General features: G+C 42.1%; 1 protein-coding gene across 1 annotated transcript in view; it reads right to left on the bottom strand.

The window, feature by feature from the left end:
- Positions 1 to 25,249, bottom strand: part of LOC119489983 (SPRY domain-containing protein 3-like) — a 59,888-nt gene that overhangs the window by 8,399 nt on the left and 26,240 nt on the right. Inside the window, exons 7-8 of the mRNA XM_037773064.1 lie at positions 22,602 to 22,751; positions 6,611 to 6,668 (exon numbers count right to left, since the gene is read on the bottom strand). Of these exons, the coding sequence (XP_037628992.1) occupies positions 6,611 to 6,668; positions 22,602 to 22,751 (208 nt within the window). The remainder of the gene's footprint in view (positions 1 to 6,610; positions 6,669 to 22,601; positions 22,752 to 25,249) is intronic.

Raw genomic sequence — 25,249 nt, 5'->3', positions numbered from 1 at the left:
GCCGAGGTATCCTGAATTAGTCACTTTTATGGGTCAAGCTCCATAAAACTCCATTGATTCTACATTCACCATAATGCAACTCAAGCGTTTTTCATTAGGCCCAATCCCCTCATGATAGGTAAACTGAATTTTTACAATTTAACCAATTATTTGGAAGAAATAAATATTTGATTACAGCACTAAATGAACTAGTCATATGATATAACCTGTAAAATGAGTTTTTTTAGCTGGCAGTTGTGTGAGTCTATCTTTGTTTTTCGAGCATATACAATTAATATGTTCTATTGCTTTTCTCATAAACCTTTTCTCAAGATCGGAAAGCCGGCTCAACTTGGAGCTCGGCTGTGGCGGAAAATATTAAAATTTGTGTTGGAGACCAGAGAGTTTAAAATTAGCCTAGAGGTGTTGACCACGGTTTGGCTCTGAGGCTGTTGATGGAGCAGAATACCGGTGATGGTGTTAATGCAAAAGTCAAGATCATAAACCGAGGAAGTTGTTGGTAAAGCTAACAATGTTAGCTACTGTGACCGCCACCAGGTGCTGGATGTAAGGTTGATCCTAGCAGCAACCAGAAGGTGAAAACTGGAGCTGCGTTCAGGGTTTGGAGCCGGGTCCTCTGACTGAGGACTGAGACCAGCTGGGAAAAAGGAAAACAGACTTTCTCGTAACATGAGAGTTTGTCTGGAAAAGACTGGGCTTCCCTGCCCAGGGAACAATGACTTCACACACTCCTAAAACATGAAAAATTAAAACAAAATATTTATATTCTTCCATGATTTCACACACATGTGAGTTTGCACATGTTCCTAAGAATTTATTCTAAATTCCATTTGCAGCTGCCATGTGAGTTTATCACAAAGTGTTGAGCTGTTGATATATAATAAACAATTTACTTCCTGGGCCAATCCGCAAGAATGTACAGCACAAGTATTTATGAACAATAAATTAAAATAATCTCTGGTTAGACATTCTCCAGAATGAAGTAGTGCAGCATGAGGAGCAGTGTTACTGGGCCATGAGGCAGCACAGACTCTGGTCAGGTTACCGTCTTCTGTTTTAGCTCCAGGCTTTATGGCGATGCCACAGACTGTATATGAGAAGTGGACGTAGTCACCGTGACGTCACCCATTGGTTTGTGGACTTCCGTATTAAAGCCTAGAGTTCGGCAATTTGGCCGTCGACATCTTGTTTAAGTACAACCGAACGCTGTTACATACGATGTTATTATTAACTTTCATGAACAGAAAACACACTATGAAAGGTTAAAGTTGTAAGATGAAAACACGGACAACTCCCAGACCAGACAACGCCGTAGTAGCGTCCTGTCAATCACAAGGTAGCCACGCCCTAAAGCACACCCTGCTTTATGGTCTATTTGACTCTAAATGGGACCATAATTTACTAAATGAACATTATTCTGTACTGAAGAAGATTTGAAACTAGTGATTGAGACCATAAACTCATGATTACAATGTTTACTGAGGTAATAAATCAAGTGAGAAGTAGGCTCATTTTCTCATAGACTTCTATACAATCAGATTTCTTTTTGCAACCAGAGGAGTCGCCCCCTGCTGGCCATTAGAAAGAATGCAAGTTCAAGGCACTTCAGCATTGGCTTCACTTCTCAGACCTGGAGGTTGGCACCTGGGCGGTGCTCATGTAACGTACAACACTGTGATGGTTTTAGAGCTCAAACGAATATCTGATCGAACTATTTTGATAATTTATAAATTCTTTATGTTACTTTTTTCAAAGATTCTCTGGTTCCAGCTTCTCTAACTTGAGGATTTGCTGCTTTTCTTTGTCTTATGTGATGATAAACTGAAAATCTCTTGGTTTTAAATAGTTGGATGGAAAATACAATATCATCACCGCGGGCTTCGGGAAATTGTAATGGACATTTTTTACTGTTTTTTTCACTATAACTCTGACATTTTATAGATAAAACAATTCACTGAGAAAATAATCAGCAGATGAATCATCACTAATGAAAATAATTGTTAGCTGCAGCCCCCCAGTTGGTTTGTTTACAACCAGGTTGATCACCAAACTTGCTTGTACAAAGGTGATGCAGATACACTACGTGTTCGAACATCGTGGCAGGAAGAGTGAGAGATATATTCCTTTTAGAGTTGAAACTATTAGTCGAAATTAATCCCCAACGATTTTGATAATCGAATGATCGTTTAAGCAATTGTTTTAAAAAGTACTATAAAGTCTCAGCTTCTCCAGTGTCAATAGTTGCTTGTCTTCTTTGTTTTCTATGATAGTTAATGGCATATCTTTGGGTTTTGGACAAAATCTGCACTTTTTGCAATTGTAATGTATTGTAATTGTAATTTTCTGATATTATAATGACCAAACGATTAATTAATTTAACAAATACCTGAGAAAACAATCTGCAGATTAATCAATAGTGAAAAAGAATCGCTAGTTCCAGCCTTAATTCCCGTAGTTGTGTGGTGATATCAACAGTACGGACACACATGGTCTAGGTTCATGTTGATTTTAGATAGTGGTTTGTGTTTTTAACAGACTTTGTTTGAGCCTGTTAGAGTCATAGAAAGTTTGTCATCCAGACCCATTTTTGTCCCATTGGGTAAGAAGGTAATGTAATCCCCCTACACAACATGTTGGTGTTGAATAATTGTTTTTGCAGAACCTGAGCTGGAATCAGATTAGACCCCGTCACAGAAGTTAGACTGAGCCCTATTATGTGAGGTTGGCTTGGTCTTCAGGGATAGAGGGTGGCGGTGGTGGTGGGGCACAACCTTCAGCTGCGGGTGTTGAGTCATAGCACGTGTGACTCACTGATGGGGGGTTTGGAAGGGGTGACAGGGTTAATGAGGCTTGCTGAGGAGCACTCGCCGGTTGGATGGCTGGTTGCTCCTGATAGGGCCCACAGGGGCCCGCAGTGCCCCACGGCCCATTAACTTGCGGAGACAAGCCGAGCCAACACACAGGATGGAGGTCCACACTGGGCCGGCTCCCAACACAAACACTCGTGGTAACACCAGCGCAGGCCAAAGAACTCTCAAACTATACAAGCTATACAAAGGAGCAGCGATATGGTTGGCAGCCATTTGTGTATATAACTGGAATATATCTGGAGTAAAATCACAACCTTTAAAGTCAATAACACACATCACATGTGATCCAGGTCAACACTGGTCGCGTGCCCATTACAACGCACCATCAATCAGGATGACAGAAATAGAGCTCAGGAGTCAAACTGTACATGCAAAGTACAAATAAGAAAAGAAGGAATGTTGCATTGAATCATTATGTAATTTATGTTGTGTTATGTGCCTGTAGGCTGCATAATATAAATCAAAAGACTATCTACACAGGGCTCAACAAGAAGGATTGCCCACTTGCCCGGGGCAAGTAAAATGCCATGTCTGGCTAGTATATACAAAATACAACTTGGGCAAGTGGTAAAAAGTAATTTAACACATAGTTTTTTCCTGAGCTGATGATGGAAGTAGCTAAGGAGTGAGGCATCTCGCTTCCTTCTCATCTCTGTTGAGAGTTGCACATGTGCAGAACCGATCGGGCAAAATGGCAGCGGGTAAGGACAAAGTTTATGAGCTGAAGCGCAAGGCAGCATTTCCATAATCTTTGGAACAGGAGTTTAGTTGGGTGGCGTTAGAGAGGATGTGGGCAAATCTCCAGATTCATTTACTTAAATAAGGATTAAACATGACAATTAACTTTAGTCATTGTTGATATTTGATAACCGCTAATAAGTAAAACAATTTGTGTAGGGGTGAGTAAAAACTGACTTGGAGCAAATAGATTTCTGACCCACCTGCCCAACTAGGTAAGTCAAAAAAAACATTGAAGTACAGCAGCTGTTTCCTTCCAAGCTAGTGGTAAAAACATTATAAAGACTTATAGTGCACTACGGACCAGCGTGAGCAGCGCTGCCGCTATGAACACGTGCATCACACTCTGTGCGTAGCGCACCAAGTGTGCAAAAAACTGAACTTTCATTTCGTAGCTGAATTCTATGTGCATTATTTTACAACCTGTACAGTGTGCCGCTTTGTTAGGCTTTAGAAATGTGTGAAAACTTCTGCTCTATTAGAGATATCTATCTGTGTAAATAGTTGTTGCTGAATGCAATTGCACATTTTGTTTGTTTATAGCATTTAGAAGACATTGAAATGTCGTCTTTTCATAACAGTTTTTTATAGGTTTGTATGCATTTCAATTGATCTATCATGGATTATGTTTTATTTAGATCAAAGATTTTAAGTTCTAAATTTAAGCTAGAGTGCGGGACTTTTACATATAAATGAACGTATTTAAGACCTTGCCAAACAAGTTCACACAATGCTGACTAAGCCCATCACCACCAGGGAAAGCTCTCTGTATTTCACAGTATACCGGAGTTGTGGTGTCTGGCATTTATGGTGACTTTCCCACGGTTGCACACCAGAAGTCATGCGTTTTACGCCAACCAGGCAGAGGTAAAGGGGGGAGAGACCAACGGAGCAGCAGCTAGGAGTATGGAGGAAGCTATGGCGGAAAATCCTAAGAAGCGCCCAAGAAAACTTTCTGACGTGGATGCTCCAGATAAAAAGAAACTTGACATTCAGAGGAAGAAAGCGATCAACTGCGAGGACGCACACGGATCGCCATTGGTGTAGCTTTTCCTCGTTGGAGAAAAGTAGAGAAGGGACTAACTGATGTTGCGTTACTGCTCTTGGACAGGATTGTATTTGTAAAATATTAGTGCAGTGCCCGTTCAAAATGTGCCCTTTTTTGCACGAGAAGAATTTAAGAGAACACTATATATCAGGTTGGAATAATATTTAGCATACATAATTGTTTGATTAATGTATTTATACAAAGATTTGTTCTATTTTGTTTTTAAACCTTTAAACCATTTTTCCACCACAAAGCAATTACACTTAAAGCACCCAAAAGTATATAACAATGAGCCTATACAAAGCTAAGCCCTGCCAAGAATATCCTGGCCCTTTAGATACTGAGGTCAAATACAAAAACGAACCATAAAAGTTAATAAACAGAGGTCCCATGTGTCACAGAAGCACCTCTTCATGGCGTTCTTGGCTCACACAGAGCAGGAAAACCAAGGTAACAAAGTCATTCCTTTTTTAAGCAATTTCTGCTGCGGTTATATGACCTAGTGCATACAATACTGTGTATACATTCAGTTTCTGTCACTCTGCCAAAGAGCGTCTGCGTGCAATTCTTGAGGTTCCTGAGCTGTTGGGTGAAAGTCTGGGCTGCATGGAGGAGCGAGGGGAGACATGAAGAAGAGGCCCCGGCTGTTGATTTTAAGTAGCTGGATCAGAGCCTGCACCTTAACCCAAGCATGGGGAAGGCAAACCTCATACGCACAGCGTGGAAAACCACATACATCATTTTAGTCTCTAACAAATAAGATTAATGGGAGCTGTGCTGGGGCGTGCACATTTCTGTGGTGTCCGACGCACAGGAGCCAAACCAGGCAGACCGCAGCGCTAGACCTCTGGGACTGGCATGGTGAGCCTCTGTGAATGACCGGCCTCGTCTGTCACTCAGCAGTGAGGTATCGTCCACAGACCCCGGCAGGACGCGCAGCATCAACTGTTATTATTATTAATGTATCCAAAGTATAAATGGAATCTGCGAAGGGATATGGGGATTTAGGACTATAAACATCACCTCGAAACATGAATGGAATGTGCGGAGTGAACAAGAAAATGTGTTTTGATAGCTGATTTGGAGGTCAACTGGAGGAAAGTATATAAACCTTCCTCTAAAAATAAAAAAATCATATACGTTCCCTGGTGAGAAAATCATACGACAGAAAGTGAGATTTGTGGCATGTGAATCATTCGAGTTAGATCCCCTGTGAGAGAGATCAACAATAGGATGCTTCAGACCAAAATAACGTTGATAAAAAAGCCGGCTTCGGTCTGATAAGGACTAACAAGATCATGGCTGTGAAAGCGGATTGTCAGATAAAGTACCGGTGAACCTACTGTAGCTTGTACGGTGTAATAACAACCACCTACCTAGCTCACCGCTATCCTCATATCATGGCAGCAGCGTTTAATCTCTTAGCGCTGATAGCGAGGGGTGCTGAGGCCTGGAATGGGAGCTGTGGGGGTTTTGAGCAGATGCCTGCACAGATAATGTTCACAGGCCTGTCGTCGCAAACAACCAAGACTTAACATGTGTCTGTGGGAGCTCGGGAAGATAAAGATAACTACACTTTTTGTGTCTTGTTTTTTTTGGTTCGTTGCTCAGAGAGATATTTAGATGTCCAAACTCCCACAGAAAGATGGAGATAAGATCCTTCTCCTCTTTCTGATGCTGTCACCGTCTCTTTTATCGGCTCTCTGTGCTTTTAATCCTCCTTGATCTCTCTTTGTGCTAGGCACCTTAACATCCAGCTGAGGCGGCGCTCTGTGATGTTTGCATCTAAAAGCAGCAGATAGATGCTTTAGAGGAAGTCGATTTATTTATTTAATCCGAGCAGGACTATAGGGGGAATTCCACACACATAAAAGGAAATAAACAACCTTATTTCTGAGAAATATAACTCTAAAGACTGAGAGAAGAAGTGAAAGAGAGAAAATGGATATCTCACCAGCGTGGTACGCCACCGACCCCCGGCTCCATCCCGGGTGTCTGTTCCTGGGGTAGTCCTGCACACACACAAAGTTACACAGGTCACACAAATAAACATTTTGACAGTCATGGATATGATTTATTTTAACTAATGTGCCATGGAGAGGTTTTGTTCCAATAAAAACTACACCAGGTAATTTCTGTGACTACCAAGTCAAGTCAATTTTCATTTATATAGCCTAACATCAATATGACGGGAAAAAAACGCCTCACGGTTGTATGCCTCTGCCAACCAGTCAAATTGCAGTTTACATCAATGTTTGTCCAAAATGTCATCACCTCATCATTATTATCATTTTATCCTATTAGACATTTGTGTGAAATGGTCATACAGTATTTAGCATATGAATTCTTGAGTTATGGCCATAGACTGTACATAAGAAGTGGACGTAGTCACCGTGACGTCACCCATTGGTTTGTGGACTACAGTTTGAAACCTCGAGTTCGTCATTTTGGCTGTTACCATCTTGTTTTTTTTTTTTTTGCAACCAGAAGAGACACGAGAGGATGGAGCTAAGTACAACCGAACGCTGAATAAGAAAGTTTTAGGCCGACCAAAATGATACAATTAACTTTCATGAACTGAAAACACACTGTGAAAGGGTTAAAGTTGTAAGATGAAAACACGGACAACTCCCAGACCGGACAACTCCGTGGTAGCGACCTGTCAGTCACAAGGTAGCCACGCCCTAAAGCATCCCCTGCTTTATGGTCTATTTGACTCTAAATGGGACCATAATTTACTAAATGAACATCATGCTGTATTGAAGAAGATGTGAAACTAGCGATTGAGACCATAAACTCATGTCTACAACGCTGTTTCCATCCACTACCGTTATGTGATTATGAGTTGGTTCATCGAGATAAGCAATAGGCGGCGCCAATTCTTCAGTTGGAAAACCATTATACCATTGCAGAAAAAAGAAGGTGCAACAAGATGACGGAAATCAAAGAGCGCCAGCCGAACCTCAAACAGTGAAAAACAATAAAGAAAACCCAATGGAAATATGACATTTCTGTTTGTTTCATGTATTAATGAGAGGAAGGAGCAATGTTTTCATCTCTTCAGCGGACGTTGGAAGTCACATGCTTCACGTACGTCGTCATTTATACGCCAACTCTGTTTCCATTGTTGCATTTTGGGGTTTTTTTGCACCTCAGCAAAGTGTAAAAACTTTTTTTGCGACATTTTGAGTTTTTTTCCGACGTTTTTTTCACACGCAAATTGAAAATGCGCATAAAAACAGGTGGATGTGAACGCACCTAGTGTTTGACTCTTTCTCCATCTGTGTGCATGTACAGTATGTATGCATTTCTCCAGGTTTCACCGTGCCAACAGAAATAACTAGTGGGCCAACTTTCGGATAACATCAGAGTATGACTCAGAGGTAATTACCAGAGATCTTTATCTGTCATCTTGACTGCACCTACATTACCGTAGAAACACATTACAGAACAGGATAGGAAGGAGGAGGAGGAGAAGGAGGGCAATGACATTACGCTCCTCTTTCATCTCTCAGTAGGCTACATCTTAAATGCTTTCTTGTTCACGTTCTCTCTCAGATGAACTCTCCCTACTGCTTTTCTTTTCAGCTTGTATTAACACACATAAAAAGACAACATTTCATTGTCAGCTTGTCGCAAGAATCCAAAATATGACCAGGATGACGTCTAAAAAAGGAAGAAATGTCAGCCTGGGAGAAGCTATCCAAACAAAAGAACATCCAGTGATGACTGAAGAGGCGATACATTACTCAAAAACAAAACAGGGCCGATGAAATTATTACTATTAGCACCTGTGTGCAGGAATGAGTAATCGGGACACTGCAGACAGACATAGCGGTCGGGCCAAGCATTCCGGAGTGCAGCATTTAGAGACAGGACATCAGGGAAACATCAACGATCCTGTCTGACAACCCCATTGGGGCTTGAGGAACAGGAAATGGAGATGGATGGGGGGAAAGCGAGCGAGAGAGAGAGAGAGAGAAGGACAGAGTGAGACATCAGCAGAGGAAGACAGAGAGACATGGAGGAATGCAGCTACTCCTCCAAGCCTGAAACCCCTTGATCCGCCAAGTCTGCTCCTCTTCCCCCTCGTCTCAACCACAAGCCCGAGGATTCCTCTGGCTGACTGGCGTGTGGGCTGACGCTCCACGAGGTGGAGAGTAACGTCTGGGTGTTTTGCTCCCTGATTGATGACCCACAGGCTCTGATCTGATCAGTGATTTGGATGAACACTCTGAAATAAGACAACATTAGGAACAGCTAAACGAATAACGGGTAGATTTATGGTGTTTTAATGTAAACCGCAGACTTGTGTCTGATGACCGGATCAACTGTTAAATGCATGTTTTCATAGCCATCTTCTTGGGTAATTGTTGTGGCCATCATCTCTAATTCAAAACATCTACTCGGTGTGCTCTACACAGCAGATAAACATGGTGGGTTAGTGAGAAAAACAGAAGCAGCACTTCCTTCCCTACACGCTGAGAATGAAGCATTACAGTATCACTTATTTATGAAGAGCGGGATGACGATGTCGGTCAGTCGACCACTTTGGTCCAGACTGAAATACCTCGACAACTATTGGATGGATTGCAATACAATTTCATACAGACATTCATGGTCCCCAGAAGACGAAGCTGACTGACTTTTGGTGATCCTCAGGCTTTTCCTCTAACACATATATGTTTCAGAGTGAACTGAAACTGTTGGATGGATTGTCTTAAGCGCCATTTTCAAGTCAAAATATAAATGTAGTTATATAGTCCTCATCTTAGGAGCCTTTTCTCTTGTAATGTTAAATATGAAAACATGTATTTAAGTTAAAGCTGGAGTAGGTGATATTAGTTAATTATAATTTCGGTTGAAATAACAAATTTTGACCATTGCATGTCACAAACAATATTTAATTGAAGGGTTCCTTTAAAAAAAATATGTGTCTGCGTCTGTGAGCGCCTGCCTCCTTGTATTTAGTTTTTTTAAAAACAGGTTCGATCCGAATCAAACAACCAATCAGGGTTAGCTAGCACGTAACTAGCCAATCACAGCGACTCTGTACAAACAAGGGTCTCGAGTTCCGTGTTTTGGTTCGGCGGCGTGCGCGCAGAACGGACGCAGAAGTTCAAGAGCTATGGCGACCTGCGTTAAGTTTCCGATTCCTCCTTTGCCTACAACGGGGTATAGTGATAAACGGAAGAAGAGAGAGACAAAGAAACAACAATAAAAAGAGAGATCAGATGAGGGTCAACATCGGAGAGGCATTTCCGAGATGGAGAGAGCTGCGGGAACGTAAAGAACTGAAGAGCAATGCAGAGGTTTCCCTACTCCTCCTTGACAGCTAACGCTAGAACTACAGCACCCAGCGAGGCTAATAACAGGCTAGCCATTAAAACTAATGCCCAGCAGAGGTACTGCATAGCTAGCTGTCGGTCCGATCATGTCATTCTGCATAATAATTAGCCATGTGCTTCTGTTTATTGCACGGAGTGTGTATTTTTGGAGCAATGTACTTTTGGAACAATGGACAGTCTTCTGCTACCGTTATAGCAGTTATTACAAACTAGCTAGTTATTTCATGAATCTATCCACCCAAGTAAGTCTGCGAATCAACATTACGTCACACGTAATATTAGCACAGTGACAAACCAAAGCCAAAAAGGAATTATGTTAGAACCAAATAATAGTCGGATCGCACATTTTTCCTAATCATACTTACAATACTTGGACCAACTATCTACACTTCAATACAAGAGCAATGCCGTTCCTTTACTTCCATGTCTTCTACATGGATCATTAGTAGGGATGTGGGCAATTATTCAACTGGTCGATTAAACGGTACCAGAAATACTTGTCCGTTAAACTTATTATATGTACACATTTAAATGACATATTGACATATGCTGTCTCAGCCGTTGCTGTGGAGAGCTGCTGCTCTTCCTGCAGCTCCCACCTCCTCTTACGTAAACAGCTTTTTGACCGCAGTGAAAAACTTGTTTTCGAAAGGCTAAATGCCAACAAATATGAATTGAAGCAGAATATTTTGTTACATAAAAACATGTTGTGAATATTGGAAATGATTACATCTATCCTTTTTTCAGTAGATTTTGACTTTTGGACTGAGTTACAAAGATGATCAAGCTATATGTGTGTGTGTGTTTGAGAGAGATAGAGGGAAGAGAAGATGTAAGGTAATACAACTTGCACACTAAGATACTAATGGTAGCCTATAAGCGATGCCAAACCATGACTCCTCTTAGACTACAGTCCCTGCTGGCGTTTCAACAAATATTAGACCACACACCAGGTTTGTGAGGCGCATTCCTAACCGGTCAACCAGAGCGGACACTGGGGAAATATTGACTTCAGCGGCATTTAAAATACAATTTGGATATTTAAGAATATGATTAATGATTTTAAATGGCTCTTATACACAATGTTTAACCTTATTGATTAAATTTTTATCAATTTTGACTGTTTTCTGAGTGTTTTCTTACTTTTAGACCAGTCGACTACTCTAAGTTTAAACTTACGTTTAAACGTCAGGGAAATTAGTTGTTAGGAACATCCTTATTCATTAGCTGGTAAGGCTGGCTTTTAGCATAACATGTGCATATGTAAGAACATTTACACAAGACTCTTGTTATAAATAGGAGGCAGCTGGAAATATTATAAAGTCAGCTGGAAAAAACATTTTCAACCGACTCAGAGCGAATGTTAAGTATTAATCAGCCAGCTAGTGACAGCTGAAATCTGCAAAATTTGCTAGTGACAGTCGTCATTTCAGCCGAGCCTACCTCTAAAATCAAGGACCAATTGTTTTTTTTTTAATTACTAAAAATGTTGAGTCATAGATCTGTCATTGTCATCAAACTGCATATGTGCCATGCTGGACAGCTTGACAGTAGGGGTGGGCGATATGGACAAAATCCTCTATCATGGTATATGTAATATTATATCACGATACAGTAACTGTAAAAAAAAAAAAAAAAAGACTCAAAACAGTAAAACTAAAATTGTGCAAAATAAATACCAGCTTGACTTTAATCACAAAAAAATCACAAATTTGTATTGTGGAGTATATCAAAAGAAAAAAGGACTTGACTTTTCCTGCAGGATTTGCTCATCTTTCATTTAAAACAACCGACAAAAGAAAATAAACTAGTGTGCAAATGTCTGGTAATCATGTAACCAGAGTTCTTCCTCATCTTGGGTTGGTTGCGATGTCTCCTCCTGCTCTGCGTTTACATCTTCACTCTCCTCCTTCTCCATGTCTGCCCAAATCATGTTACCTTGCGAGGCAACTGGATTCACACAAGAACCATGAGATCACGCGAGACTTGCTACCACGGTGGAAACGGTATTGCCAAAACTCTACCGGTGTACACATTTCTACCATTGCACGGTGGAAACGGTATGACGTCATATCGTCCAGCCCTACTTGACAGGTGTAGCAACAGTAACTAAGGCGGACAGGGCTGAACAATCAACTGGCAAAAAAACAACACAATTTTGTCTTCAAATTAATTTGACAAACTGCAGCTGCTTCAACGGCATGGAGAACAGAAACACCATCAAAATACATCACCATGATATCTTTCTTTTTTTTAACCAAATAGTTTGCATTCATTGTGGTATGTAGGGGCATAATATTTTTATACAGGATGTCTAAATACCTGAGAAACAATTTGATGGTGTAAAAATAAGATTTCAATCTTCAGAGTGAAAATAAAGGTGTTTTTTTAGCTATAAATTCTGTTAAGCGCAGATGATATTGTTTTGTGGGACTTGGAACGGCTTTCCTTTCTCTGATAAAAGAAACATTCCAACCTATTGTGGTTTGGAAATTACAACAGCTAATGCTGTGATTTCTGTTTTTCAATCAGTGGTGGCGCCACTAAATTACACCTACACTCCTTCTCTATCAACATATGATGGAATGCATTTTAGAGAGAGAGTGCCAGGTTAACCAGCTGGTCCGCTCTCACGTACCGTAAAACTTTAGAAACGTGGTGCCTACCCCCCCGTTGGCCTGCAGAAGCAGTCATTGAAATGCAAGCTGCTTCTAAGAACAACAAACACTGGCGTTGTGTCCACGGCATGGCGGAGCAAAGCCCTGCAGTATCAGATCCACAGCTGCTACACCGGTGTCATCAGAGCAGCCTGCATTTCCACACGGTGGCAGAGTAAACAAGTCTGAAAGAAGGAAGAGCGGAAAGGTGCGGGCCGAGTGGGGAACCGTGTGGAAGCAGATACCCATCATCTCCAGCAGCTATCACTCTGGCATATCACAGAGCTGTCTAAAAATGTGGAGTACCACAGATGTGAGTGTATGGGTGTGTGTGTGTGTGTGCTGAAGGTACAGTTTGTAAGGAGGGAAAGTAGTGCGTTTCTGTTTGTACGTGCCCACACAACCACACAAGGGAACTAATGCAGGTCTGTTTGTCTAACCTCGTGTCATCGGGCTAAATCCTCCAGCTCCTCACACGATGACAGAAAGCGTCTGACATTAGTGAAGACAACAACAGCCTATCTGTGTGCATGTGTTTGGGCATGTTCATCACTTTGTATGGATTCAAGTTTCATATGCAAATGTTTTCTTGATACAAACACATAAAACGGATAAAGTTTGTTGTGTTATTGACTGACTGGCAGAAAAGGTGACGTGGCAGAGTTCACACTTTGTTGTGTTCTACTCGTATTATACAAGTTTTTGCCCAAGTGCGTCTAACGGTGCTCCGATCAATCGGCCACTGATCGTTATCGGCCGATATTCGTTTTAAATAGTTTGATCGCTGGTCTGATCAGAAGATGCAAAACATGCAAGACAATTTCTTCACCACGCAAGCCAACCGGTACGCTCTCTTTTTTATCTACTAGTGCAGTGCCCGTTCGTGGCGTGCCCATTTGGACACGTGGCAGTTCGGATTGGGTTGACTGTTTGGCTCCCGGTGGCGTACCGATATTGCTGTTTGCAGCGTTGTTCGTAGCGCTAACCGCTCTGAGCGGGCTGATTGTTTGGCCCCAAGGAAGTGCTACTTGCAGCGTTGTCGAGCTGCCCTCATCGCTCGTTGTCTCCAGGGAAGTGAAGAACAGTTTGGTTGTGACGTTAGTATATCCAGCATCAAAACTGAAATGCACTCAATGAGCAGCAGTCTGCCCGCTGTGGACGACATGCTCGTCTCAGTCTGCAGAGCCCTGAAGCCCCGCCCCCTCTGCTGCACAGAGCGCTGTTCGCTTGTTTATTCAAAGTTTACTAGTATTGAACATGTTGTGGGTCCAAATTCTACAAAGCACTCCACGGTTTCCCCACAACACACCCGCCGAGTGTGAAGTACATCGGATGATCGGTTCTCGAGATATGCGAAGGACATACGGAAAGATTCCTCGCTTTTATTTAAGCTTCAGGTCTATTTTTTTGACAATACACGCATAAATGCAAGGTTGTTGCCCAATAAAAAGGTACTGAATACATATATTTATCTACATTTTGCAGCGGAGCAAAGTGTGCTGCTCTCTGGTTTCTAATCCTACAGACTCTCCCTTCTTTTTGCCCAGCAGCTGGGAAGCAAGACACAGGAGCTTCTTGGCTATTGAGGAGCTGCAGTGTTTATTCATGGGCAAACTGTAACCTACACTGTACGTTTACTACCCCACTTGACAACTTTACTGCTAATTTCTCCTCTGCTCCGATTGCCAACAGCTGTCTGCCCTGAGTGCAGGCACCGTCTCTCTCTCCCTCTCTTCTTCAACCACACACTCGCTACGCACACACACTATGCGCTGCCCTATCGAGCCACGCTACTCTTATAACACAATCATATGCAACGGTGTCGATGGAAAAATAGATCAGGAATGCTACATATCAAAGGAAAACTGCACCGAAAGTTTGGCTGCGCCTTTGCTGCTCGACACTTTGAAATTCGCGGACATGACGGAGCCGGTGTAGACAGCATCTTTGTGTTCTATAATACATCCATGAGTCAGAGAGAGAGCAGACTATGTTGCACATGTTGCCTGAAACAGCTGATTGCTGAAGGTGAAAACGACACTATGATAGCGGTGAGAGTGAACCAAAACAGTATCCAATGTGAAAACACAAACTCCAATGTGATAAAGAAAACTTTTGGGTGCTTTTACAAGCCAGCATTTAGTCCATTTTAATGGAACTCTGGTGAGGTTCAACCTCTGGTGCGAGTCCTCGCAAACGGTCTCTGACCGTTTCCAAGCGAACCCTATTGCGGTTCGATTGCAGTCAGAACATAATCCGACCCACTTCTAAGAAGGGAACCAAACGGCAGGGGTTTACGGGCTGCCAGCATAGGCATTTGTTGAGATGGACACATAAACTACAAGTTAACATGAGTGGGAGAGGACTGACCTGGACTTCTGCAGAAGTCCAATGTTTGTTTGACATCTGGGCTGAAGAGCACACCCAGAACATGCTGAATAAAGTCAGCAAACATAGTGACATTTATGAAGTCATTCCAGATAAATTGGAGAAGAAGGGATTCATGCTCACAGTAGATCAGTGCCAGAGTCAGAGTGAAAAAACTCTGGTCGTGCTCCTTCGCACACGCCCCTCAGGAAATTAATTTTTCTTTTGGTCTGCTTAAATTTGTGCGCTGTGAAACAGAACCAGACTAAATAGAAAACAAACCAAAAGTATCAATTTCACTCTGATTCGGACTAGCCAAACGGACTATGGCTTGTGAACGCCCCTTTAATCCCTGACAGTGAGGTCCTGTGGCCCATAGTTCCTCTTAAGTAGGACTGCAACTACCATTTATTTTCATCATCAATTAATCTACTGATTATTTCCTCAATTAATAAATTAAATGTTTTGTATTAAAAATGTTAGAAAATAGTGAAGAATGCATGTGAGAATTTCCCCATTGTCCTCAAACGTCTTGCTTTTTCCGACCAACAGTCCAAAACCCATCTTAAATAGTTTAATGTCATGTATGCCAAAGAAAACTATCAAATTCTCACATTGGAGAGGCCGGGAACAGCAAATGTTTGGCAAAGAAATGACATAATTATTTGATGCTGAAAACAGTAGATTAATTGTCTGTCAAGTTGTTGCCGTTCTAAATACAAGATACACCTCATGCATATTATAGTGCTGGTGGTGCTGCGTCTTCTTAAGCCTCCAGATCAGGCCTTGGCACAGTGACCGGTCCTTTGTTTTATCCTAAAATGACCCTGCTCGAATAAACAGGTTCACAGCAGCAGCAGTCAGTAGGACTGCTGCATCACAGGAGGAAGAGGAAGAGAGCTGATCCCAGGCCCGGGTCATACCAGGACAGGAAGCACTGCCGTTCCAGCCTCCCGAGCGGCTTTATGACTTTATTTATGCACATGAACAGAGAGTGAATGAAATACAGTCATCAGATACAGATGGTTCACGGGTGGTCTGAGAAAACCATCAGTTTCATTCAGACACTGAACCACATGTCTGTCCCTTCAGTCACGACTATGACATCTATCTATCCATCTTCCCATGTTCAACCTTTCTCCCCTACCTGCTTCTTCACTTCCCTGTCCTCACGGAGGGGTTATGATCTTTTTCTTTTTTGTAGGGTTTTGTTTGTTTTTCAGGACATCAGGGTTTTCCTGCTTTTTTCCTGTGTTTTTCATATTCTGAATAGCTTCCCTTGATTTTTCTGCCTCCTGACGTTCTACCTTGCAGCCGCCCCCCCGGACTCCCATCTACCCTCTACGCTCCATCCACCCCATAACTAAGGATAGATCTCTCTTTGTCCCACAGCCTAGCAACCGCTGTTTGTACCGGATGAAAAACAACCGTGCATATGCATGCTGTACATTCATGGAAACCCTTATCTTCAGAGGAATGAGAGAGAGAGAGAGAGAGAGAGAGAGAAGCGTGAGGTCATGCCAGGTCTTGGAATTGAAGTGGGGTCAAAACAGATCTAAGATTACGAACACACAACAAAGCATTCACACTTATCACATTGCACAAATTCCTCGTACTTCCCTTTTGGACAGGAAACTGGCAACTGTGGCTTGGGGGATTCAAAAATTTACCTCCACCTTTTTTTAAACAGCCAATTTGATATTAACATCTCAAAACTCAACCTTTATTTTATTCATTTTATCTTTGCACTTTGACCAGAATTAAAACAAAGTGCAGTGAAATGGGACAATGTTTGGGCATGCAGTCACGACTAAGAGTCTGCAGCCATGCTAGCAGCTCTGTGAGGCTGTACTTACGCACTGTGGTGCTTTGAGACAAATGTTAACGTCAGCATGGTAAAATTTTTGTACTGACACATGTCGACATGGTGATGCTTAGTAAACATAATGTTTACCATGTTCGCCATCTTAGTGTAAACTAAACACAGAGTACAACTGAGGCTGAAGGGAGACCCCCTTTACACCTGGTATTAAAATGGGTTTTGGGTGATCGGATTGCAATCGGATAGTGTTTGGATTGTGATCCGATCGGCCAAACCACCTCCGGAGTCGGTCAAGGACGCATTGTGACCTCATTGAAAACAAGTGTAAATTAAATTACATTTTCAATACACATAAAACAACTACGTGGGCGGAAATACGGCTATCCTGAGCACCATTTGTTGGGGCTCCGGAGCTTCGGTAGTAATCAACAGCGAATATTCAAAGCTTCGGCCAGGTGTGTGTGGCGTTGGGGTCAGGGCTCAACCTGCAGCGCGCCGTGACCAGAGAGATCACCGCTACCGCTCTGTCTGTGCTCATTGTCTCCTCATCCCTCTGTGTGTGCGAGTGAAGACATAAGTCAAAGTCACATTTGCGGGCTGCTGTGTCCGCGCATTACGAATCACCATGCAAAATGCTCCATTCGGAATAAGGCCTAATTCAGAATATACAAACGGAATATGTTGTTTACATGACCTATGACCCTGTAAACGTAGCCATTGCCATCACAGGAGCTATGCTGCTACTGAAATTGTTACTTTTCTTGACCGGTGACCGGCTACTGCAGATGTTAAGATGGGAAGAGAGAGCGAGTTGGCAAAGGAGGAGAAAGAGATTTGTAAAGTGAAGAAAATTGACTACAAAATTGAGCCTGAAGACAGCAACCACAACAAATAGAAAGAACGAGACAGACAGGCCGAATCTGGCAGTCTGTCGGGCATTAATGAGTGGACTTGTGTTTATATTCAGGCCTTCGTACCACGGGACGCTGTGTGAAAAAGACCAGCATGCAAGCTTGCGACTGCTCTTGAGTAAACAGTCATTACCCAAGCCCTTCAATTTGCTGCTTTATCACCTCGCCTGGACTTAAGCTTAATGTCTTTATAATGAAACCCAGATGCAGAGAGAGAAGTAGCAGAGAGAGGAACTCTGAGGAGGTAATGGGACTGGAGTTATCACCACTCAACTTCTTCCTCACCCATGGGAGCATCGTCTGCGTGTGTTTAACTGAGAGCATGTGTGTGTGCACATGTACTCTTTAATTTGAGCACTGTGTGTCAAGTTGATCTAGTCTAAATAAGAAATAAACATTAATCAATTCATTCAAATGTGTAAAAGTTTAAAAGTGACTAAAGGTTTAGAACATTATGATAGAAGTATACTGGATATGATGACGATTGCCATGCTCTATAATGTCTCATAAGTTGTTGCAGCAATTTTTGGGCTGATACCATTTGTTACACAGATTTGGTGCTAAATTTAACCATTTTTTACCACTCGAGAATTGATAAAAAATGATCAATAATCCCCTCCAAAATACCACATTAAGACACCAAGACCTTGAGGAACACCATAAAAAAGCCGTGCTGTGATTTGGTATCAAAAACTTTTGACAATTGGAGATTTCTGCAAGAATTGCATTTTTTGGCGATCTGAGGGCGAGCACTTCTGTTATGGAAACTGCTCAGAAACCCCCTTATTGTCAATCTACCTAGGAAACTCATCAATCCTCTGAATGCCCTAGGTCTCTAGTTTGTGGCTGTAAAGTTTCATGAGACTGTGATTATCCTAGAGGTCACCACAGGTCATTTTATACAGTAAGGTCAAGTTTCAAAAAATTATGAACAAAACGTAAAGTATAGCGGGAATCAGTGCTTATCTGAGGAAGCTAGGCTTATTAACATCAACTTAGTTATCCTAGTGTGGTAGCTTCCATTTTCCGCGTGAATACATTACAAATACAACAGCACGACGGTTCTCGCAAATGTTTAATGTTGTAATCGTTAACGGTACACAATCACTAGGGGTGGGGGAAAAATCGATACAGCATAGTATCGCGACATTTTGCGTGGCAATATAACATCGATACACTAACGTCAAGTATCGACCTTTTATTATATAACCTTATTTACATCTTAACAATCTGACAGCAGGTAAATCTTAAAGCTAGAGTGAAGATGGTATCATATTAAACTAGAAAACCTAAGGAATCTATTGGTACCAACCATGTCATGTTAGCTTGTCAGGAAGAACTCTGAGATGAACAGAGTGAAAACTGTATTTTATTAGATAAAACAGACGTCGAAATAAGGTAATAAATCGCAATATATCATCACAATACTCAGCGTATCGCAAAATGTAACGTATCGTAACGTATCGTAACATGATAATATCGTATGGTGGGGCTTCTGGAGATTCCCACCCCTAATAATCACTGTTTTGTGGGTTTGTTGAAACGTTTTGTATCAACATATGTAGGAAGTACAATATGACGTGCTGATTTCAGTAGTGCAGCACTGATATTGGTAGTGTGTCTTCTAGCAACACCGGCTTTTCAGATGTCAGTCAACCGCTGCCAAGGGAAACGCCCACCCAGAAGCCTGAAGCTTAGAGGTTTGTTTCCACAAATATGTCCAAAACAGTTTTATCCTCTCTTGAAAAATAAAATAAATATGCAGAGTAGCTGCAGTATTAGAGTTTGACTTTAAGGGTGAAATATGGGCAAAACTGCCTTCTCCAGGTGGTTTCGCAAGCAACACATCTATGAAGATGGTAATACCACCAGCATTACTGATTTATTATGTCTTGTTTCAATGTCAGGTGGTAGACATCAACGACTTTGCAAAAGCCAACAACCCTAACGAGACCGTCCACAAAAAGGATGTTCAGATTTTACAACATGACACAACTTGGATAGAAACCTGTAAGTAGAGCTCACACATACAGTGTAAGTATATTTCTCAGCCTCCCCTATCTGTATGCATCTATAGCTGTCTTTGTCTTAATGTAATTCAGCGTGCATCCCTCTGTTCCTGTTTTATATAAAGTGCCTCTGAGACCTTGAGAGATGTACAAGTTTCATCTTTTATTTTTTGTTATTAAAAGGAGCAGAGTTTTGACCCTGGGAGAGACGGTGCTGGCAGCTCTCCACAGGCCTCGACTTTGGCAGTCACTAATATTTCACATTCATAACACTTTCGAGGCTAAACTTACAGGGAGTAAAAAACTCACAAATCATGAACCCATACTGTCGAAGAAATAGTTCCTGAGTCAGAAGAATAATATTAGGTAAAATGTAATGCAAATAGGTTTTATGAGAGAATCAATCTATCAGAAAGCTGACATTTATGCAAGTTTAATCCTGCCTTTAATAAGCCTAGCAAGGTGTGAAGAAAACTTTGTTTTTCTCTCATGCCTCCATGGCGAACGAATAATCCAAAAATGGGGAAAAGTTTTAATGCATTGACGTAAATTGGGGGCCGTGTTTAACAACAGCAAAACATCTGTTTATACAACTCTAACACAACTTGTGCAGTTTAATCCAAGTCTCATTTATCCAGTCGTATGCTCACTACTTCCCTAACACATGCATTTTCTCTAAAACCTTACAATTTATTATAGTACTCGCACAGACGAGTAGTGAGCCTGCGCAAACGTGACGCGGTTTATGCTTAAAGCTGAAGTAGGCGAGATTGGAGTAAATATGATTAAAAAAAGTTATTTCTATAAAACGGTCGCTATATCGTGACAATAGTACATGATACAGGTAACCTGAAAAAAATCATGTGCCTCTGTGTCCTTCGGTGCTCCTAACGGCATTTGATTTCACAGACCAGAGGAAAACAAGCAGTCAGAGCTGATCTGAGGTCTGCTGTCCATCTGCTGTCTATGAGAGCTGGCTGTCAATCACTCGCAAACTCCGACCAAACGGTCAAACTAGGCAGCGCTGATCAAATATGAATCAATATTATGTTACGTTAATGCCTATATCTCCCCTCAAATGTTTTCAGAATCATCTTGTAGTGCACTGTTTAGCTGTAAAATGAGAAAGTTTGTGGCAGCCATTGTGAAATCTGTTGAAGGAACGCCAAGTTCCGGTCACATAACCAGAGCACAGCCAATAGGAACGCTCTCTCGCACGCGATAACGCATCAACGCAACTTGTGATTTTTAGGTTGTAGCGGGTTCAGTTTTAAAGCTAGAGTGAAGATACTGACATCATGTCATATTAGCTTGTCGCAAAGGAGGTTAAATAATGTTCCAAAGTTACGCAAACTTTCAAAAGTGAAAGTGAAACTTAACGCTTGTGAACACAAAGACAACTACACAAGGGTTGCGAACCTGTGTCCATCGCCCCCGTCCTCCACACCATATGGAGTTCCAGGCTGTCTATCCTACAACGCCTAACTTCCGCTTCTGCTCCGTCATAATTACTGCGGTCCGTAGAGGTCGCTGTTGTGTCGTTTTATACCTTCTTTCGATGATCTACCATGTGAATAGATGATAAAATCTAATATTGGATGTAGTAGGCCCCTATTTACCCACATCTATTGTGCTTATAGCGACCGATAACGCCTATTTAATGGCCTGACAACAGTTTAATTGGCTGTTTTGTGGGTGAAGTATTCCTCTAATGTGTATCAGTCTCACTCAGTTGCCAAACATCTACAGGTTTGTCTGTTCTACTCTTCAAAGCAGTTCAACATGGTAATAGTCACTCGCAGAGCTGCAGTGCTAAGTCTGAAATGGGAACCGCATGTGCATTCTTTGGAAAAAGAAATAAGGGCTTAAATTGAGAGGTGTTAAAATTTCTCTTATTGTATTTTCCTCTTGGAGGTGTTTAATCTACCCAAAAGAGAATGGCTGAGCTGCTGGATAATGGGAAAGAAAACAAAGCTTTCCACAGTACCACTTTGTTTACTACTAGTAGAGTCTATTTCACAAAGACTGTGTCCTCTAAAAATGGCTTTACTGGCTAAAGGCCTTTACACACCGGGAGTGTGACGAATGAAAAACACCAAAATGCCAAATACTCACCTGTGAATACTACGCATCAAAACTATTCATACCGGCAGTTTTTTCAATAACGGATTCAAATAGATTTGTGCAGGCAGAGGACCAACTACCGGGACACTATTGACCAAGAGCAGCATCTGGCAGTCGGTCTGAAGTAAATGGTTACAGTTACGCAGTGTATATGTGTAGGATTTTTACTGTAAAAGGTAAGAACAGAAGGAGTGGATCTGCGCTGCCTTTGTCAAGGTTGAAATGAATAAAGTTTGCCGTCTTAGTCCGGACTACAGAGCCTCCATGTTGTTCTACACTATGGTGTACATCTTGAAAATGACCGTTCCGCACAACATGCGCTGCTTCTCCTCCATTAGGACAAGTTTACAGCATTCCCAGGACAGAGCCTGAGGAACATTTTGCAGATGCTAATTACCCGCTTTATTCCCAATTCAGGTTTTTTGTCAAAGTTTTCCATCATTAGCATGTTGTGAGCTCAACAACTTGTTGAACTATGGGGACCAAAGGGGGAGAGTGGAAGAGTCAGCGAATAGGAAGCTTATTCCTGGAGTCCACATCTCTTGAGTTCATCGAGCTACGCTGCCTTTTGTATAACTGTGTGGAAAAATGGGGTAAAGGGCCAAAAGCAAGAAAACGTAATTCACTGCCGAGTGTAGGTGTGTGTGTCTGTGTGTGTGTCTGTGTGTGAAGTTGTCAAAAGTTTTTTTTTTTCTTAGAAAGCTCACCCTTCTCGCCAGGCCCAGGGCAATGTAGCACTTCTCCCCAGCATCAACGATCTCCACTTCATAGTAGTGGCAGCGGGTGGTAAGCGGCTGGCGGGCCTGAGCCAAACCCACGTCCATGATGCTCTTTCCTTTGCCAACATACTCCAAGAGCTGGAGAGGAAAGGGATGAATAGAAAGAGAGCGGTAGAAGGATGGGGGTTAATATGTTAAGAAATAAACAATATAAAAAAGGGTTTAATTAAACACAAACACGTTAACATACAGACTCACATTCCCACCTGAGTTATTGACCAATAAACTCCAACCATAAGGCTTATTCACCCCTAAACGGATAATGATGATCACTATCGTGACATGTTGTTGGTTAAGCTTTCATAAAAGAACACACTAAAGGAGTTAGCATGCCTCCAACGAAGTGATCGTCGGTTCATCTGAAACCGCCTCCCCTCACACCTTTCCAACTTTGGGATCGAAAATGCTGCGTCTGACAATTTTTATTACTTTCCAAAAGCAATCCAAGAAGCACACCCACTTCACACACAGATGTGCGGAGGCAAGTAAAGGCAGGATTTGATGGTTCCTAGCGGCATGGTTCTAGGGATGGCAGCGTGTATCGGTCCACCGCTGTGGTCCAGACTGAAATATCTAAAAAAATATAGGATGCATTGCTAGAAAACTTTGTACAGACATTCATGGTCCTTTTATCAAGAAGTCTGCTGACTTTGGTGATCCCGACTTTTCCTCTCGCGCCACCATCAGGTTGACATTTTTTGGATTTTAATTAGGGCTGTCAAAGTTAACGCGATAATAACGCGTTAACGCAAAATCGTTTTGACGCCACTAATTTTGTTTAAACGCATTAACGCAATCGATATTTCGGAGGTTATAGCGGGCTCAGTTTTAGAGCAAGAAAAAAAGTGATTATTCTAGGGCAAGTTCTGGAGGGTCTTTTTTCTATGATTTCTAAGTTTATTAATGGACATCAGAGATAATGATATCCTGGGAAAGTGTGACTCACACTGAATCTATCAAGCGTGAATTAGCAATGGCTGCGACTACGTACTTGCATGCATCAACGCGTTCAATAGGCTTGCCGCGGTAGTCTGTGTTACCGGTGTTACGCGGTGTTCGGGGATACACTGACTTGCTCACCGCCCCGCCTGTCGTTTTTCTATGATTTATAGACATAAAACTCCTTTAGTTCATTTTTGTGTATCAGCGCCCGTGTTCATCAAATAAAAAAAACTCAAATTTGTAAAATACTAAGCATGTTATCAATACAGAGTCGGACGATGGACGCTACAATTATAAACTGAAAGTGAAAGTGTCGGCTCTGTACAGAGCACAGAGTAGCAGGAGTCAGCTTTCACACTTATCACAGGACGAGAGAGAGTTGACAGACAAGACTGGCGGAGGATTTGGTGTCAAAGCAAAAAGCAAAAGCGCCTATTTGGCAATATTTCAGATTTAAACCCAATGCTCCTCACCGTGACATCCCTACTGTTCATGCATTCACACACAACCTCACAAACACTCGACCTCCACTGCCAAATTTCAGCCTCATGTGGCAAAAACTGTGGCTGCTAAAGGGAGAGGAAATTTTTGTGGACCGACCGACAAACCAACTGAGCGAGCTACAGACGTTTTCAAACTTGACATCATAAACCGTCTAAATGGGCCTTTGTATTTCCTGTTGCAATGTTTGTTAATGCAGTAGCTGACAGGAAGTAATCTTGGACCAAAGCTGTTGCCCTAGCAACAGAATGATAATGAAATGGTCTATAGAGCTGCCGGTTGCAGCTGAAATGTGGGTATCATTTTTGTGTTCAGATTAGACCAGGTTATGGCTCAGAGGAGTTTTGACGCCAACTGGAAAACACAAAAGTGTCTCGCCCCTCTCTATGACGACAGGATTTTTACTCCGTCTTTGAGAGATGCCATTCAAAACAGCTATAAACACTTTTCCCTCAGATGTGGAGGGATGACATGTTGTAAAAAAATAGTTTGTTTCAAGCATACCTCAGCCTCAAGTTTCCCAGTAAACCCATTTACTGCTGCTGACTGCTGTTGACTTTCTCTGTTTACTTTATTTGGCGACTGGGCCCAAAGGGCCGGCGGTGATGTAAGTCTTTTTAAGTGGGAAAGTTGAGATGGAGACAAAAGACCGACGTCACAGCAGATCAAGCTTGGGCAGGATCCCCAATGTTGTTCCAGATGTGAGGGAGTTAACTACGCATCTAGCTTCTGTAACTGTGTCCTAAGTGAGTGGGCACCATGACAGATTGACACTTCAAAACCCAGTCAAACCCTCACTGAACCGCCCACGGTGACTCTCCTACAAGTATCAACAGCCACTTGAGATTGTAACCGATGATAACGCAATTACTTTCAGGTCTATTTTGATGTTAAGCATCTAAACAGGTGCAGTTGGGCGGGTACAGGTGAGACGGTGGGCAGCTAGGCAACCACAAAGCCTTTAGGCTGAGCAGTGTTTCCGTGCCATGTGAGTGCATGTGTGTGATTGTGTGAGCACGTGCACACAGAAGAATACGCCCCCAGTGTGAAAGGCTAGAATGACAGACAAGGTGGGGGTGGACAAAATCACTTCTGTATTAAGCCTTTGTGTTTAAGTGTGTGTGTGCGTGTGT

This window comes from Sebastes umbrosus, chromosome 6, assembly GCF_015220745.1.
Source record: "Sebastes umbrosus isolate fSebUmb1 chromosome 6, fSebUmb1.pri, whole genome shotgun sequence".
In the NCBI taxonomy this organism is placed as follows: Eukaryota; Metazoa; Chordata; class Actinopteri; order Perciformes; family Sebastidae; genus Sebastes; species Sebastes umbrosus.
This window is presented reverse-complemented; position numbering and strand designations above follow the sequence as displayed.